General features: G+C 47.6%; 1 protein-coding gene across 1 annotated transcript in view; it reads left to right on the forward strand.

Annotated features, from left to right (window-relative positions):
* Positions 1-18,598, forward strand: part of ANKRD33B (ankyrin repeat domain 33B) — an 81,637-nt gene that overhangs the window by 39,476 nt on the left and 23,563 nt on the right. Inside the window, exon 2 of the mRNA XM_041731775.1 lies at positions 8,786-8,915. Within this exon, the coding sequence (XP_041587709.1) occupies positions 8,786-8,915 (130 nt within the window). The remainder of the gene's footprint in view (positions 1-8,785; positions 8,916-18,598) is intronic.

Below are 18,598 nucleotides of genomic sequence, written 5' to 3' on the forward strand. Positions count from 1 at the left end.
TCCCACGTCGGGCTCCCGGTGCATGGAGCCTGCTTCTCCCTCTGCCTGTGTCTCTGCCTCTCTCTCTATCTCTCTGTGACTATCATAAATAAATAAAAATTAAAAAAAAAAAAAACATCCTACAATACATGGGATCACCTCTCACGATAGAGAGCCATAGGGCCCTGAATGCAAATGGTGCTGTGGTCGAGAAGCCCTGATTTTTAGATGTTGATTCCCAGGTGGCTCTAACCCAGGTGCATCAGGAGATACAGACCAAGGTTTTAACTCAGTGCTCCATATTTATACTTATGGGACTTTGGCACCAGTTTAAATTTGATGTCTCTCAGTTTGGGGGTATAGATGACTAATGAGGGACGCATGTGCTTGCCTGATATTTGGGCTTATCTGATATCTAGCACCGAGTAAATCAGGTTGTGGGCTCATATGTACACGGAAATACTATTTTTCATAAATATTTAAAATATAAACTAACACTGTATGTTTAATGGATTGTTTATGAATACATGCATGGATAATAAAAATTCAAAAGCCAAGTCAGGGTACCTGTCAGTGCACAGCTGGTTGCCCCTGGGGAGGAGGGATACAGAAGGGATCAGCTCTTTCTGGAACATTGACTTCTTACAGAAGTGTGAAGCTATTATGACAGGACGTTAGCCTTTGCTAATGCAGTCAGTGTGACGAGGGTGTTTGTTATATTGCTTGCTTTCTATTTTACTCTTCTCAGTATTTGGAATTGGTTTACAGTTAACACTCCTGCGTCCGTCCTGGGGAGAGCTGCCGGAGTAGGGGCCGCCTGAGCCGAAGCACATTATCAGGGGCTATGCTGGTTTCTGTCTGGTTCGCTGGAGTCCCCACCAGCATTGACGTGTGCTTGGCACAAGCAGGCCCTCAGGAAGTCTGTGTTGCACGAGCTGGCCATGGAATGTTCCATGGGACTCCTTCCTGTGAGCTGGCTTGTGAGAGGTCCTGGGGCCATGCCCTACAGTGGGAGGTGCCCTTGGGACCTGCCTGCTGGCCAGGTGGTCACCCCAACCCCTCTGCTCCCGACCTGCGCCTCCCTTTATCCCCCAGACTTCTGATAACACATCACAGGAAGTAATTCGGATCAAGATGCTAAAAAAAAAAAAAAAAAAAAATCACACCTAGGCAGTCTCATAAGTGTGTGTCTTTAGAGCAAAACAGATACCCTATCATAGAAATGGCACGAATTCCTAGGGAGACACTTCCCAGAGGAAGTTTGCTGCCCGGCCTTTGCGGTGGAGTTCATTCAACTCTCCTCAGACCGTTGGGAAGGGTTTGGCTCGAGCGACAGCCGATTCTTAGTTTAATGAAGAATTGAGAGGAGCAGTCGGGCTTCTCTATTAGGTGGTTCGTGTTAAGGACTTCCTACCTGGGATGCCTGGGTGGCTCAGTGGTTGAGCACCTCCCTTCCGCCCAGGGCGTGATCCTGGAGTCCCAAGATCGAGTCCCACATCGGGCTCCCTGCACGGCATGGAGCCTGCTTCTCTCTCCGCTGCTCTCTCTGCCTACATCTCTGCCTCTCTCTCTCTCTTTAAAAAAAAAAAAAAAAAGACTTCCTACCTTGCAGGTGCACGGACCTCTCCTACGCCGTCCATGTCGGGCCCCTGCAAAGCATTCCTGCCTGTGGAGCTGGGCTTGTAGCTTCATTACTCACCTTTTTCCTGTCATATGTTGAAATAATGAGCTAGTGTTAAGGGAAGGTGTTTGTTTTTGTTTTAATTTTTTTTTTAAATTTATACTCAATTTGCCAACATATAGCATAACACCCAGTGCTCATCCCATCAAGCGCCCTTCTTAGTGCCTGTAGGGGAAGACTTTTATAGAATACCCCTTCCTTTGGAATCTCATTGGGAGAATAGCTTCATTAGTTGGTAAGGAGGTGTTTTCAGAAGACTGTCAGAGTGGAAAATCTGAGTCAGTCTAGTGCTTGCGCCTGGTTGGAAGTCCTTGCGCCATCCTGTGAGGCTGAGCCAGGAACCCGCCCCTCGCAGGGACCTCACCCTTCTCATGCCATTGTCTTTGCTGCAGCCAATGGTCTGGTTTATTTTTATCCTGGATTTCCACCTCCACCTTGCACTGGAATGTTCTTTTCTCAGGCCCCTGATTTTAATTCACATCATCTTAAAAGTTAACAAAGGAAATCTTTGCTGTGATTTTAGTTCTAGAAGGCCAGCCTAGAATGTGTTTTCTAAAACGTCTGACAGACATCCAGACTTGCAAACAACCCTTCTCCCAAGTTTATGGGTTTTCCTGACCATTCCCCCACTGCTCCCTTGACCTAACCAGCCATCCCAATTGTGAGCATGTCTCAGGGGACCAGAAACATTTCTCAGAGTAAAATGTCTCCTCATAGAAGCTGCAAATGTTTTATGAGGTGAAGAACACAGAAGTAACATTTCACAAAGTGATAGTTTGGTGAGAATTAATTAAAGCCTGCAAGCTCAGGCAATGTTTGTGTGATCGTAGTTGCTGGATTTTTTTGCCTTCAAATGGGCAGGAGCAATGTCTGTAGGTGTCAGGGCCAAGCTGGGGGTGGTGGAAGGCTGATGGTGAACATCACCTGCTGTCCAGAGGGTCCTGGCCACACCTTTGCCATCAAAATGTGATAGTGCAAAGGTCAAATCCATTGATCATCTGGAAAGAAACTGGTTACTAAAAATCCTAGTATTCTTTTATTTGTTCAATAAATATATAACAGCTCAGCACTGTTCTTGGAGCTGGGGACTTGGCAGTGATCAAAATAGATCAGATTCTCATCCTGGGATTTACCTTCTCTCCATGGTGCTTATTAATCATAAATAAGATTAATGAATCTATGCCAGATACACTTGGCCCAACAAATCACACCCATGCTAGCAGTAACTCATGGCAGCTTTTAGAAATACCATACATTTTATTTTATTTTTAAAAAGATTTTTATTTATTTGTTTGAGAGAGATCTAGAGAAAGAGCAAGAGCACAAACGGGCAGAGGGAGAGGGAGAAGCAGACTCCCTGCTGAGCAGGGAGCCCAACACTGGCTCGATCCCAGGATCCTGAATTGTGACCTGAGCTGAAGGCAGAAGCTTAACCCACTGAGCCACCCAGGCACGCCCAAAGTACCGTATATTTTATAGGACTGAGATTCTTAAGTTCTTTCACAAAGCTGCATAAAGTCAGTGGTATTATTGTGGAGAACAGAGAAAGATACTGCCTAGAAATGGATTTTGGAGTAACTCAAGCTTCTTCTCCTGGTACCAAACTTTAAAAAATTGTACTACAAACTATGGTATTTTTTTTTTCTTATTTTAGAACATGGGTAATCTCCATTTTCTTCTGGATAATCAGGATAATTACTGTATTTTTGTACCACATGGCCGCGGGGTTTGTGTGTCCTTCTTGGTGTCTGGGTCTCTTTGCTTGGCTATTTGTCAGCTCCTGTTGTCTCCGGCCAGCTGCCCCTCCTCCCCCCTCACAGTTGGGTTCTCTTCTCCACTGTTTACAGTGGTTAGAAAACTGTGTTTCCTAGAGAACATCATGAATGTAGACATCATTACCTGTACTTGTTTTTTCATTGTGCCTTAAAAATCATGTAAGTTTCTCACAAATACAACTTTGTTTTAAAGAACATGAACTGAGGGATCCCTGGGTGGCGCAGCGGTTTGGCGCCTGCCTTTGGCCCAGGGCGCGATCCTGGAGACCCGGGATCGAATCCCACATCAGGCTCCCGGTGCATGGAGCCTGCTTCTCCCTCTGCCTGTGTCTCTGCCTCTCTCTCTCTCTCTGACTATCATAAATAAAAATTAAAAAAAAAAAAAAAAAAGAACATGAACTGTATGGAAACACACAGAATAAAAAGCAGTTCCTTCAAAGTGTTCCTTTCTTCCCTGCCTGGTCTTAATCGGGAGTCCCCAGAAAAACAGACCAGTCGAGTCTGTGTGTGCCTCTGTGGACATCTATATCATCTATGTCCATGTATCTCCGTTTATCTTTAGCTGGATGCACACACATGTAGACACATGTCTGTATGTAACCATATAGCAGCTATATGTACACAGATATACACACAGATATACACACAGATTTTTGCTGTTGAGGAATTGGTTCACACAGTTGTGGAGGCTTGGCGAATCCAAGATCAGCAGGGTGGGCTGGCAGGCTGGAGACCCAGAGAAGAGCTGTGGTTCAAGTCCAGGGCCTTCCCTTGGCACAATTCCTGCCTGCACAGGGGAGGCCTGTCTTTGTTCTCTTCAGGCTTTCAGCTGATTGAAGGAGGCCCACCCACGTCATGGAGAGCAATCTGCTTTACTCAGTGTACTGATTCAAATCTTAGTCTTATAAAACAAAACAAAAAACACCTTCACAGAAACATCTAGAGTAATGTTTGACCAAACATCTGGGTACAACATAAAATTATGACACATAAAATTAACCATCACGTTTACCCTACTTCCTTTCCTTTTGCAGAGGGCATTAATACTTTGGTATAATTCATCTAGATGTTTCCTGTGCATTTTCTTGTGTGTGCATGTGTGTGCGCACGCTAATGACCTTTCTTTCTCCTGCCTCCATCTTTCATCTGTCAATATATAATAAATGATGTTACTAAAATCCTGGTGTTAGATCCTCCTTTCTCTCTGCAAGGAATGGGGTTTTGGTTTGTGTGTATATATATATAATTTTTTTTTTGATGTGCAGACTTGCAGTTCTTAAACAGAAATATCTCAACTCATTTTTTTTGTCGTGTTGTGCCAATGTTTCTATGGTGTGTAGACTTAGAAATTAAGCTCATGTTTTTTTTTTTAAAATTTTTATTTATTTATGATAGAGAGAGAGAGAGAGAGAGAGAGTGAGAGGCAGAGACATAGGCAGAGGGAGAAGCAGGCTCCATGCACCGGGAGCCTGACGTGGGATTCGATTCCTGGTCTCCAGGATCGCGCCCTGGGCCAAAGGCAGGCGCCAAACCGCTGCGCCACCCAGGGATCCCTAAGCTCATGTTTTGAGGGACTTGAATTTCTAGCTGATGTCCAAATAGATAGTTTATTTTTTCTTTTTTAAAGATTTTCTTTATTTGACACAGAGGAGAGAAAAAGAGAGAGGAAATACAATCAGGGGAGCAACTGAGGGAGAGGGAAAAGCAGGCTCCTTACTGACGTAGGGCTCGATTCCAGGACCCCCAGCTCATGACCTGAGCTGAAGGCAGACACTTAACCAACGGAACCACCCAAGTGCTCCTTATTTTTTCTTAAGAATATTATTTTATTCTCATGGACATTTTGCTTGAAATTAAGAAAAAAAACAGCCTATATGTGGCCTCAGCGACCATCTGCAAGTGAGCTTCTGTCAGTTTAGCGAGTGGTTAATATTTATTTGCCTTCGTGACAAGTCTTTTGTTGCGGTTTGTCTTGGGAGACCATGGTCTGAGGGTGCCAAAGATTGTACCTCCTACCGTCCTGTCGGGGGCACCAAGATGCTCCAGCTACCACAGAGTTAACACTAGTTAAACACTAGTTTTACACATGGAAATGTCAGACTTTTGGAGGGAGCCCCTTAAAGGGTAGGGAACAAAGGTAATTTTTCTTTTTCTGAAGGTAATTGTTTTTAATAGTAACGTAAATCAGTCTGTGTTGGGAGATGACAGGTATCAATTCTGCATCCGATATCATTTTATCCTGAGCCCTCAAAATTTAGGTTTCTATTTTTTTTCCCCTGGTAATCATCATTTCTGACCTGAGGTTGTGCCAAGATTTCTTTCCTTCTTCCTTCCTTCCTTCCTTCCTTCCTTCCTTCCTTCCTTCCTTCCTTCCTTCCTTCCTTCCTTCCTTCCTTCCTTTCTTTCTTTCTTTCTTTCTTTCTTTCTTTCTTTCTTTCTTTCTTTCTTTCTTTCTTTCTTTCTTTCTTTCAAGATTTCTAAGACTACTGTCAGCAGTGGTGTGCTGCACAGTTGGGAAGTCTTACCTTGGTGGCCAGTAGGGGCTGTGGTTCCAGAACATGGGCCCTCTCAGTGGTTGTGGTAGCAAGGAATGGAGGTGAGCATGATCCCAAAACGGCAGAATCAAGAGCCAGGTGCTCAGGAGCTCACAAGAGCATCCCTTTATTGAAATTCTCCTTTATTAAATTTGTCCTTTTAACCCAGAGCCCTTAAGTAAAGATTGGATGTCCAGATTGGCAAAAGTGGGTACCCTTTGGGATATTTTTGAAGGGCCAGTCTTCAATATGTGTTCAAAGCTTTCAGAATATCTCTTTCCTTTGATGCAGAAATACTGCTTCTAAGAATGTCTCCTGAGATCCTAAGGAATGAGATTCATGAAGGCATGATTCTAGGGATTTTCACTGCCAGTTTTACTCAGAATACAGAAAAATGGGAATCAATCTCCACATCCAAGAGTGGGGATTCATCAGATAACTATGATTCTGTCGTAGTAGAATATAATGTTCCACATTTGCTGGAAATGTTGACACAAAAGTGTTTCCATTGATGTGAAAAGATGTTGCTGATCTATTCCTCATTGAAACATATAGCAAACAATCCTATTTTGGTATAGAAAAGACGTCCGTGTGTGTGTGTGTGTGCACATGTGTGTACGTCTTGTGTTTGTGAGATTGTGTGTGTCTAGATAAGTTTTTTCCTTCTCTGTTATTGGATTTTTTTTCCTGTAATAAAGATGAGCTTCTTGTGTAATGATGTAAAAAGGAAGAAGCTGCATTGTGTTCAGCATGCCTTGCTTATAAGTCAGGAAATTGTCAGATACTTGAGAACTACCTCCATCCAAAGAATTCAAAAAATGAGATTTTGGTGCTTACCAAGTGGAGTCACCAGTTCTCCGGACCACTCGTGCAACAGTGAGCAGACACGTTGGGTGGGAGAAGGCGGGTGGTGGGGGCAGTGAACCCTCGGGATCGGGGACATTGAAAGCCGTAGCCGCTTAATAAGTAGAGTCGGCCTGGGCTCACTCCTGCTTGCTCTCCTGTCTTTTATTTATTAACAATTTTATTTATTTATTTGACAGAGAGGGCATGAGCGGAGGGACGAGGGAGAAGCAGGTCCCCTGCTGAGCAGGGAGCCTGATGGGGGGCTCTATCAGACCAGGACCATGATCTGAGCCCAAGACAGACACTGCATGACTGAGCCGCCCCAGCGCCCCTGTTGCAAAGTATTTAGTCAGCGCGGCTGCTATAGCACAATGAAAGTGGATGGCTGATCAAATAGAAATTCGTTTCTCACCATTCTGGAGCCTAGAAATCTGGGGTCCTGGTGAGGGCTTGCTTCCTGGCTCGTGGATGACTGCCATTGTCCCCTGGTCAGCCTCTGGAGTCCCCTGTGATGTTTTTTTTTCTGACACTAGTGGTTTTCCTTTACCAATTCTCCACTTCTCTGGCCACCTCCAGGGTCTCTAGTGATTCGATTAATTCTGACCCTCACTATCCAGAGTTAGCAGAGACCCTAGAGGTGTAGGGCCAGTCCCACCAGACCTCCTCTATTTCAGACTCCAGGTCCCAACCCAGGGGTTACCTTCTGACCAACTGGCTACAAATTTGGGGGTTCCCACACCCCCCTTCAAGTTTGATAATTCGCTAGAATAACAGAACTCAGGAAAGCGCTTTACTTACTATCATTGGTTTATTATAGAGGATAAAAGCCAGAAACAGCCAAATGGAAGAGGTGCTCAGGGCAAGGTATGAGAAAGAGGTTTGGCGCTTGTGTTGCCTTTTCCCGGGGGGCACCACCCTCCTAAGCACTTCAATGTGTTCATCAACCCAGAAGCCCCTCAGGCCCCACTGTTTTGGGGTTTTTATGAAGTTTTCAGTAAGTAGGCACGATTTGCTCTAGGTTATTCAGTCATTGGCCATTGGTGATTGAACTCAATCTCCAGGCCCGTTCCCCTCCCTGGAGGTGGGGTTGGGAGTGTGCAGAGAAGCAAGATCTAACCTACTTCCATGGTAGTCGGTCTTTCTAGAGACTGGCCCCCATCCTGAAGGTACCAGCATTGTCCCCCACCCCAGTGAAGCATCTCACTGGCATGTAAGAATTGGTGATTTCTGAGGGTTTTCAGAGCTGAGTGCCAGGAACCTGGGACAAAGACCAGATACACATATTTTTTATTATACCACCACTCCCAACGGGTCTCCCCACTTCCAGGCCTGTGTCTTGGAGTCTATTTCCATCCAGCTGCTAGACTTGATGAAGATACTTGACAAGTGACTGCTCAAAATGCCACCTGTCTCAGGATTTGTGCTGTGACCTCTGGGGTTCTGATGCCCCCTTGACCTCCTCCTTCTGGCTCACAGGGCTCCGGCCCACGGGCTTCCCAGCTGGATGCTCCCCCCATGGCCCTTGGCCCTTCCTCGCCTCCTTGCCATCTTTGTCCAGTGTCCCCTTCCCAGGTAGCCCACCCGAGCACCCTGTATGACACTGAGCCACGCCGCCCCTGCACTCACAGCCTCCCTTACCCTAGCCCCCTTACCAACCCACGGTCAGGACTCATCTGGCAGGTCTGCGGTTTGCCGTTTTCCTCCTGTTAGAAGGCAAAGCGTACGGGACAGGGACCTTGCTTCCCGAGGTTTCCCAGGCGTCCTTCCTCTCTCGTGGTCAGCATGGAACAGTTGAGAGGACACTTGGCTGGCTGGTTCTAAACTGCCAGCCAGAACCGGGACTCGGGGTTTTCTATGTTCACCTGGCTGCTGGCCCAGGCTCCCTCCCCTGGGAGACCCTGTGTGCACAGGGGGTGCAGCGGTGATGCTCGGGCTCAGCCGCCTCTGACCGCTTCACTCTTCACTTCTAGACTGGCCTCATTGTCGCCTGCTACCACGGCTTTGTGGACACTGTTGTGGTCTTAGCCGAGTGCCCTCACGTTGACGTCAACTGGCAGGACAAGGAGGGGAACACAGCTCTAATCACAGCCGCGCAGGCAGGTAAGACCCACTTTTCCTTCCCTCATTGGCTGGGGAGCAGCTGCCAAGAGGTGAGGGGTGGCGGAGGGGGGCACACTGCATGTGAACTCAGCTTGGGAGATAAACCTTAGGACGGCAATGGTCCAGAAATCTGTCCTACTACATTAAGAGGTACAAGAAGAGGCCAATCCATCCTCGGACACATTTTTGTTGTGCCTTTGGGACGGTGCAGAGTTTGTTTGCACAGAGCTCACCGTGGGGCACCTCTTGCCCTGCTGAGTCCAAAGTCTTGGAATGTGAAGTTGCACCAGAAACCCAGCCTTGTCATCCCTTCACCTAGAGCATCTCGCCCCAGGCAGTGTTGGAGATGGGGAACGGAGAGATGCTGGTGAACTCACTACTCTCGCTCACTAGTGATAGTGTATCAGGCATATTTACACTTGACCTATAGGTGTAAGGAAAAGCCAGGTGCTGCTTGCTGAGGGTGTATCCGTGTAACACGGCGGGACCATTAGGGAGAGAGCCTGGCAGGTGTACATCCCAATACATGTGCTTCAGCCCAGGACGGTCATTGCAAGAAGTGGCACTTCTGCTCCCCCTGCTGAGTGCATCGCGGCTGTCCTCTTCTAGGATTGTTTTCAGACATTTTTGGAGACAAACACAAAGCTGCGCTTGTGCCTTCAGGACCACACTCTGTTTGTACTCGTGGTATTTAGTGGGTTTGTTACTTGACCACTTTGAAAATTCTTGGCTGCCAAGATGAATTTGTTGGATCATTCAGGCTCTGAGCTGTGAAGAAGCTGCTTCTGGCTGAGTTGGGAAGAAAAGGCGTTTGCTTGTTAGTGGAATGCAGGACACCTCACAATGTCATTGGGAGCTGTTGGGTATCAGACTCAAGGCTGCAAAGCTGGAGAAAATGCCCCAAACCATCTGCTGCCACCACCAAAGAGAGACCTTCTTGTCCCGTTTTGCATCACGGGCTCCTAGGTCAAAGCCGGCACAGGTGACTGATCCAGGGAACCCAGGGAACCCAGGGAACCCAGGGAGCCCAGCCTAGCCAGCATCTTCCCGTGATGAAATGGGAAGTAGTCCATACACACTGCTTTTCGGTCAATATGGGTAAATGGAGAACTCCCTCAATATTGCCAGTGTGTTGGCCTCAGCAGCTTTTAGAGTGCAGAGCTTTGCCAACAGAGGCACTCCAGGCTTCGAAAGCTAAGGTCCATAGTGTCCTGAAGTGCAAGGGTGTAAGAGTATATCGCATGGCATTCAGCGATCATGGGCTCCCCATTCATCGCCTCCCACCGGCCTGGGAACTGGGGATGCCCAAGCGATGGGCGGTTCTACCTTGAACTAATTCTCCAGCTCAGTAGGCATCTGATGGAGCTCTGATGGAGGGTGTGCTGGGGACCACAACTAGCTGTGCGGTTTAGGACAGGGCTCATGGAAGAGGGGGTTGTGGCAGAGGTGGACTTGACCTGAGTGCCGAAGAAGTCAGAGGGAGGCTGTTGCAGCCGAGGCACCCAGGTGCCAAGAGGGAGCCCAGCATGCCTCTGGTGATGTGGCAGTAAGATTGCATTCGGCTAGGAGAGGTGAGAGGTGGCCCCACAGGGAGCAGGGACCAGCTCATTAAGGGTCTAGATGCAGTGCGAGGGAATGCATTCAGTGCCACGAGGCTGGCTGTGTGATGACGGAGCCTGGATAGGCTCCAAAGGCCCAGAGGCAAGAGAAGGAGCAAGAACCAGCTGGCAGAAAGTGGTGTGATGTGGATGGTGGAGGAGAGGCGGCATCCGGGAGGGCTTCTAGCGTCTGGACAGGGGGTGATGAATTGCAAAGGGGTTTATGTAAAGTAATAGATGGAGAAGCATTGGCTCTGTTCGGTGCTCGGGCTGTTTGAGATGTGAGACATCTACATAAGAGGCCTCAGCAGCAAGCGGAGGGCATGGAGGTCCAAACTCCAGGGCCCGTCAGGGTACAGACCAGAGGGTTCAGGGGTAGCTGGCGGGGGGGCATGGCACAGACTACACCTGAGCGCTAGGAGAATGTGCAGTAAGACGAGATTTCCTTTCTTACTGATTTGCAAGAGTCTTCATGTGTTAAGGGTAATGGCTGTGGTGTAACACCCAGGGGGTACCTTCTGAATTCTTACCTATCTGAAAATAATAGAAATAACGACTTGTCCTTTGCCTTTTTTTTTTTTTTCCATTGAGTGTTGCAGGGGAATAGTCTGATTCCAGCCTGCTTTTGTATCTTTGTTGATACCCTGATCTTGCTGAGACTTGTAAATATTTCCCCGCTTGTCCTTGACATTGAAAACAGCCCCCTGCCCCAGCTATATGTAGATCTCAGCTCCTTCTCTCTGCATTTGTTTTGACTTATATTAGGTATATTTTCAGGAAATTGCTGTTAATCTCTTTGAAACACTATCTGCCCTATTTTGTTCTTTTTTGCTGAGATTTGCTCTTAGGCATAGAATAACTTGGTCCTCATGCCACGACTTTCTGTCTCACCACCCCCCCATTGTGTTACTCTAAGATGTGGGCAAATCCTGTATATTATTTCATTATTTTGTTTCTGTTCCATTTGTTGGATTATATTTACTTTATTCTTTTTGAGCATCCCTCAAGTCTCAGTCTGTTTCAGCTTCTATAACAAAAATCCCACATCCAGGGGAATTAAACAACAGAAGCTTGTTTCTTACTGTTCTGGAAGCTGGGAGCCCAAGATTGGGGTGATAGGGGATTTGGGTCCTGGTGAAAGCTCTCCTCTTGGCATGCACGGGGCACCTCTTCTGTGTCCTCATGTGGTAGAGAGAGAGAGAGAGAGAGAGAGAGAGAGAGATCTGTCTCTGGTATCTCCTCTTCTAAGGACACCTGTTCTCTTGCAGCAGGACTCCATCCTTGTGGCCATAGTTAATCTTAATCTCTTCCACAAAGGCCCCATTTCCAAACTCAGTCGCTTTGGGGGTTGGGAGCCCAACAGAGGAATCTGGTGATACAACCATTCATTCCATCACACTCATCCTTTACGCAGGGGCTATGCTTTTCCTGGATTGATGTATTATAAGTCACAGATGACACAGGTCCTCTCAGGGGCAGAGAGAGGCCCAGCAAAGGGAGAAGCTCATGTCCCTTCCAGGCTCAGGACCTGGGGCCTGCAGTGCAGAGGAAGAAATTTGGAGCTAAGGGCAGCCCAGCGAGGGACACCTGGGAGGCTCAGAGGTTGAGCATCTGCCTTTGGCTCAGGGTGTGATCCTGGGGTCCTGGGATCGAGTCCTGCATCAGGCTCCTGTGGGGAGCCTGCTTCTCCCTCTGCCTGTGTCCCTGCCTCTCTCTCTGTATCTCTCATGAATAAGAAAAATCTAAGGGCAGCCCAGTGGCTTCTCCCATCCCTGCTTCATCCCTGTCATCTCACGTCCGAGTTGTGTGGGAGGGGAGCAGCACAGCCTGTGTCCGTAGAGGGTGGCCCCCACATTGGCCTGGTGGCTCTGCTGCCTCCTGTGCTGGGGTGCAGGAAATGGCATTGGCAGTTCAGTATGGCCCACAGCCCACCTTTCCTTCTGCTCCTGCCCTGCGCATTGGGGCCGCGGCTGAACTTCCCCAAGGTCTTGATGTCTGGCCTGACCTCCCCTACAACTTGCACCCGCGTTCACTGCCAGCAGGCCTCTTGTGGTTTCTGGCAGTGCCACTGCCTTCTCTCTGCTCTGTGGTCACCTGTGGGAAGCAGAGAAGGGGACAAGACACCTGTGTTCATGCCCCCACAACTGTGACCTCAAGGGAGGCGATGGTCCCTGGGGGAGCCTCTCCTCCCGCAGGAGTGAGATTATAGCTTGGTTAGATCGTGAGGACTGCCAAAGCTGGCATGTATTTAATTTTCTGGGCCCCACACGTAAGGGTGTAGCGGGGAGGTGTTGGGGCTGTGACCAGACTGGGTTGCATAGGACGATGGCTGCTCTGGGTGCTTTCTCTACTTGACACCGCTGATGGTCTACTAAGTTGATGATACGATAAAATACACAGTGTTCGGGAGAAAACCACATAAGCAGCTCAGGTTAAACACAGAAAGTCGGTGAAGTTCAGGGTGAAAATCTCCTAGCTTCTCACTAGTTCTGTGAGGTAACCGTTGTTAATTTGATGGGTACATGGGTTCTCTTCCATCTTCATAAAGAACTATATTTCCCTTTCTTGCTTTTCTTTCTTTCTTTTTTTTTTTTTTTAAGATTTTATTTGCTTATTCATGAGAGACCCAGAGAGAGGCAGAGGGAGAAGCAGGCTCCCTAAAGGGAGCCTGATGTGGGGCTCAATCTCAGGACCCTGGGATCACCCTGAGCCAAAGGCAGATGCTCAACTGCTGAGCCACCCAGACGTCCCTCCTTTCTCATTAAGTTTTCTCTCCTATTGGTGTCTAGATCATTACCTTGTTTACTGGTTTGCTCAAGCTATGTATGCTGCCGGCTGGGTCCCGGGCCCACCCTCTTCTCTGCCTGGCACCCACTCCCTGCACCTGGGCTCTGATCCCTGGGACACCCACCCTAGGCCTGCTTTAGAACTGAATTGTCTGGGGATATGGGTGAGGAGGGGTGAGGTGGTGTTTTTTTCTTTTTGTTGTTGTTTTTTCTTTATTTTTTTTTCACCTTAAAAAAATCTGGTTAAAGAGCATTTCCTTGTTTGTCTTAATTGCCTCACTGGGAGGAAGAGATTTTTCCCTAATTTGTTTCTAAAGGTTGTGACAGGCCCTCCCGGGCTGCCCCCCTCCCTGTGAGCACCATACTTTAGAGCGCAGCCTGCTTCTCAGCCTGGAGCCTCCCCCCATGGGGGGGTGGGGTGGCTAATCTGTGTTTTGATGCAGATTTGGTTAGAACAGGGATTGCCCAGCTCTACCCCCTGAGTTTTAGATTGAAACTGATTGGGGAGGGGCCTGAGAATGTGCCTCTCAAGGGGTTCCTGCAGAGTTGCTGGTCTGGGGATCCCAGGCTGAGAACTGGGTGTTGGGGGCTCCCATACCAAGGGGTGGCCGGGGTGGCCCTTGGTGGGCATTCAAGGCTGGGGAGGCCACACAGCCCAGACAGACATCAGAGGGACACAGAGCCATCATTAAAGCAGGAATAAAGGCAAGCAGTCGAGGCGTCCTGAAACAGTGGGGAGAGGCATGAACTCTAAAATAAAGTCACCTCCTCTTCCCCTTCCCCACCCATACTCTCTAAATGAATAAATGAATGAATGAAATCTTAAAGAAAAAAAGAGAGAAGCATTTATTCCTGGCTTTAAGGAGGCCCTCCCCAAATCCGGTTCATGAGCCAAGCCATGCACGGGCAGTCTGAGGCACAACCGCCCCCCCCACCTTCCTACCCCCCCTCCCCCCAGAGCCTCAGTGCCACTCTGTCCTCTGCAGCGAGCAGCATGCATAATGCCAGGCTGGCCCTCCCTGCATTTCCTTCAGGATTATAAAAATAAGCTCAAGGAATAACAAGTTTCAAGGATGCACCAGAGGTTACTTGTACGCAACCAACTTATCACCAGTTTAAAAAGACACCTGCTATTCTTTCACTTAGCCACACTCCTGCCCTTCTGCTAAAGAGGAACAAGTGGAGAAGTAAACACACAACTCCACCCCTGAGACTTACTCATTTCCTTGGTTATCTTTCTATATATTTGGCTTTTGTTGGGGGAGGTAGGATAGAAGTTGGAACTGCTGGCTAAACGAGACCTAGGGATTATTTGAGGGATTTCTCTTCATACGTTCTCTCCGTTGTAAAGGCCTAATACAGATTCGGTTGAATTTTTATCACACATTAAGTATCTGAAGAGGTTAGACTTTTTAGAGAACACACGACAGGCAGATCAAAGCATTTGTACCCTAATTCATACTCACAAATGCTGAGTGAATGCCGTAGAAAAGAAAGCCAGGACTTTCAGTGCAGGTGTGATATCAAATAATATAAACCTATGGTTGCTTGAAAGTTTCCCTTAACCCCACGGATCCTGCTGGGACTGATGTTGACTAGACCAAGTCATTTGGGGTCATTCTGTCACCCTTGCCAGTGACTTGTTTTGGCACAGGGTGTGTGACATAACCCTGGCAGTGAATTATAAATGAAACTCTGTTGGAGGCTTCTGGAAATGTCTGCCTGCCCTAGAGAACAGGACACACAGACAGATTCGCTCCTCCCTCCCGAGGCCTCCATGTGCTATAGTCTTGGCATTGCGAGGAAAAGGTGGCCGGCACTTCTGAGAAGCTGGCCCCCCATCCTAGTGTCATGGGGCGATTCAATGAAGCAACCCCCTAACTGTGGCCTTCAGACATGTCATGTTGCAAAAGAAGACAACTTCTTCTCCGAAGCCCTGTTTCACTGGGTATCCAGTCAACTGCACCCAGAACATAACAGATCCTGGCCTCCAATGAGAATCAGGGAAACAACTGCAAACTGTAATCCAAGGACTGGCAAACACTAAGAACTGATCTTTTCCAGGGTTGGCAAGAATACCCTTGGGAACTTGGTGGAAAGCATAAATACGTGTGTTTTTTTTCCCTAAAGGCCCCTTGGCAGCAGCTATGTAAACATGCATGTCCTGACGAAGCAATTGAGTTCTAAGAATCTATCTGCACATTGCTTCCTCTTCCTTCTCTGCCCAAGGCTGGCCTCGACCCAGCACCGGCCTGTTCTCAGCCCTCAGGTGTCTGGTGTGGCTCAGTTGGGGCCGGGGCAGAAGGAGACACGGGGGTGCTCTCCCCTGCGCCCCTGCCCACCTCCTGCCCCACAGGCTGCCAGCTGAGGGTGGCAGGTGTGCTGAGGGGCAGCCCCCTGCCTGGGATCCCACCCCTAACTCTGCCGGCCTCCTCCAGGGACAGAGCCCCTACAATTCGTCCCTCCAGCCCTCTGAGAACACCTGCTGCTCAAAACACCCTGCTCAGAAATGCACCCCCTGCCACTCACTGCGGTGCTGCCTGCACCGGCTAGTTCGGAAACCCCTGGAAGGCAGGAGCTGTGTGCCTTGGCTCCCCGTGGTAGCCCTTGGACATGAAGTAATTGCTGAACAAATATTTGCTTTAAAAGAGGATTCTGGGGATCCCTGGGTGGCTCAGCGGTTTGGCGCTTGTCTTTGGCCCAGGGCGCGATCCTGGAGACCCGGGATCGAATCCCACATCAGGCTCCCGGTGCATGGAGCCTGCTTCTCCCTCTGCCTATGTCTCTGCCTCTCTCTCTCTCTGTGACTATCATAAATAAATAAAAATTAAAAAAAAAAAAAATTTAAAAGAGGATTCTGTACCGAGTGGATGAGTCACAGCTTACACACACAGTTACAGGACACAGAGGATGCGGCCAGCGACACACAATCACACTCCAGAATGTGCTGTAGGAAGAACAAGGTAAATCTCATGTCCACGGGTCTATGTGAAAAGATCTCCTAGATCTACTAAGTGAAAAAAATTCAAGTGAAAAGCTCTACAGAATTATTCATGCGCATGTACATAAAAAGCACAGGCACACACGTGTGTGCTTGAAGGGAGAGAGGTCTGGAAGTGTGGGTGGCTGCACAGCAGGAGATTTGAGAGACAGAGGACGTGGGAGAGTGGACTGCGACTTTAAAAAAAAGGAATACTTCTGTGGTTGGTTTTTGTTTTTTGTGTTTTGTTTTACTGTAAGCACATATTACTAGACATCTTTTGGAATTAAGAAACCATCATATAAATAAAACTGGTTTTGGAATCGGATTAAATTGGGACACGACCATCTCTAGCTTAAAAACCCAAACAGCGTCTTTCCTGAAACAGTAGGGAGAGGCATGAACTCTAAAATAAAGTCACCTCTTCTTCCCCTTCCCCACCCATACTCTCTAAACGAATGAATGGAATGAAATCTTAAAGAAAAAAAGAGAGAAGCTCTTTCTCGCTGCAGTTCCAACTTCTATCCTACCTCCCCCAACAAAAGCCAAATATATAGAAAGATAACCAAGGAAATGAGTAAGTCTCAGGGGTGGAGTTGTGTGTTTACTTCTCCACTTGTTCCTCTTTAGCAGAAGGGCAGGAGTGTGGCTAAGTGAAAGAATAGCAGGTGTCTTTTTAAACTGGTGATAAGTTGGTTGCGTACAAGTAACCTCTGGTGCATCCTTGAAACTTGTTATTCCTTGAGCTTATTTTTATAATCCTGAAGGAAATGCAGGGAGGGCCAGCCTGGCATTATGCATGCTGCTCGCTGCAGAGGACAGAGTGGCACTGAGGCTCTGGGGGGAGAGGGGGGGTTGGGTGGGGGGTGGTGTGCCTCAGACTGCCCGTGCATGGCTTGGCTCATGAACCGGATTTGGGGAGGGCCTCCTTAAAGCCAGGAATAAATGCTTCTCTCTTTTTTCCTTTAAGATTTCATTCATTCATTTATTCATTTAGAGAGTATGGGCGAGGAAGGGGAAGAAGAAGAGAGAGAGTATCTCAAGTAGACTCCTGTGCTGAGTGAGGATCTGGACATGGGGGTCTAGCCCACCACCCTGAGATTGTGACCTGAGCTGAAACCAGGAGTTGGACACTTAACCAACTGAGCCACCCAGTTGCCCCCTAAATGCCTCTTTATTTTTATTTATTTTGTTATTACCTCACGTGATCATGATTTTAGCCTGACTTCATTCTGATTTTTATTTTTATTTTTCAAAGTGTTTTCCTTTTTCTTGATTTCTAGTGTTTCAATTAAGAAATTCGAGCTTGGCAAGTGTCTGGGCTTTCCTAGAGTTGCCTTACCTATTCCTGTAATCTCCAGTTTTCTGAGCCCTTCTCACTGGCTGCTGCAGTGTCCCTCCCCCAACAGCTTACCCTGCTGTTCATTCAGACACCGGCCTCTCCCGAAGACCAAGGGGAAGCCTGTCTGTAGGGCCCTCCCACCCTCCCCTATGTCTATCTTCCCCCTCCCAGTCACACCTCCACCCTTGGGGAGCACCTATGGACTCCAGCGCTGTAGTCTGATGTGACATTTCCAAAGTCAACGGTTCCCTCTACTGGCCTAGTTTGGAAAAGTACATTTCAAGTACCTGGAATCGAACCAGTCAAATCTTTAGGCCACTCAAATTCTGTAACATTTTCTCAGTTTTAGAAGAACATGGGTGTTTTGTCTGTTTCCTTCCCTTGAATAAAAGAGTAAATGAGATTCTTAACCTAAGACTGGTATCCAATAAAATGTCGAGTGAATTAACAATTAATACTTATGATGTCCATGTAATTTTTAGGTAATGTGGGTTATAGCTTGATAATTGACAACCTTCTTGATAAGTGTATTTTTTCCAAGTCAGAAGTAGTGATTCCTGAATCTTATTATTTACCAAATATGTATTGAGTTTGCAGTCAGTTGGAAGTTTTGGATGTATGAGTAAGGTCCTGAGGGTTGTAGTTGTGGTAATCTACAGCCACATGGGAATGTGGACATGGGATATTATGGTTCAGGTGCCTAATCCAGGCCTGGGGGGACCAAGGAAGAGCCTCCGTTGGAATAGATGACTCATCAAGTAGCAGGGTAACAAAAGAAAAACAAGTTTATAGACATGTATACCTCATGTATACATGGGAAACACCCAGGGAAAAGTGAGTAACTCAAAGAGGTGACTTAGAACTCCAGCTTATATGGGATCTCCTGTCCTGGAGAAATGACGGGACAGAGGAAAGTAGTTTTTGGCTTCCAGAGATGCCACTCGGTGGGAAGGTTGACTAATAGTAGGTAAAGACTG

This window comes from Vulpes lagopus, chromosome 17 (assembly GCF_018345385.1).
Source record: "Vulpes lagopus strain Blue_001 chromosome 17, ASM1834538v1, whole genome shotgun sequence".
In the NCBI taxonomy this organism is placed as follows: Eukaryota; Metazoa; Chordata; class Mammalia; order Carnivora; family Canidae; genus Vulpes; species Vulpes lagopus.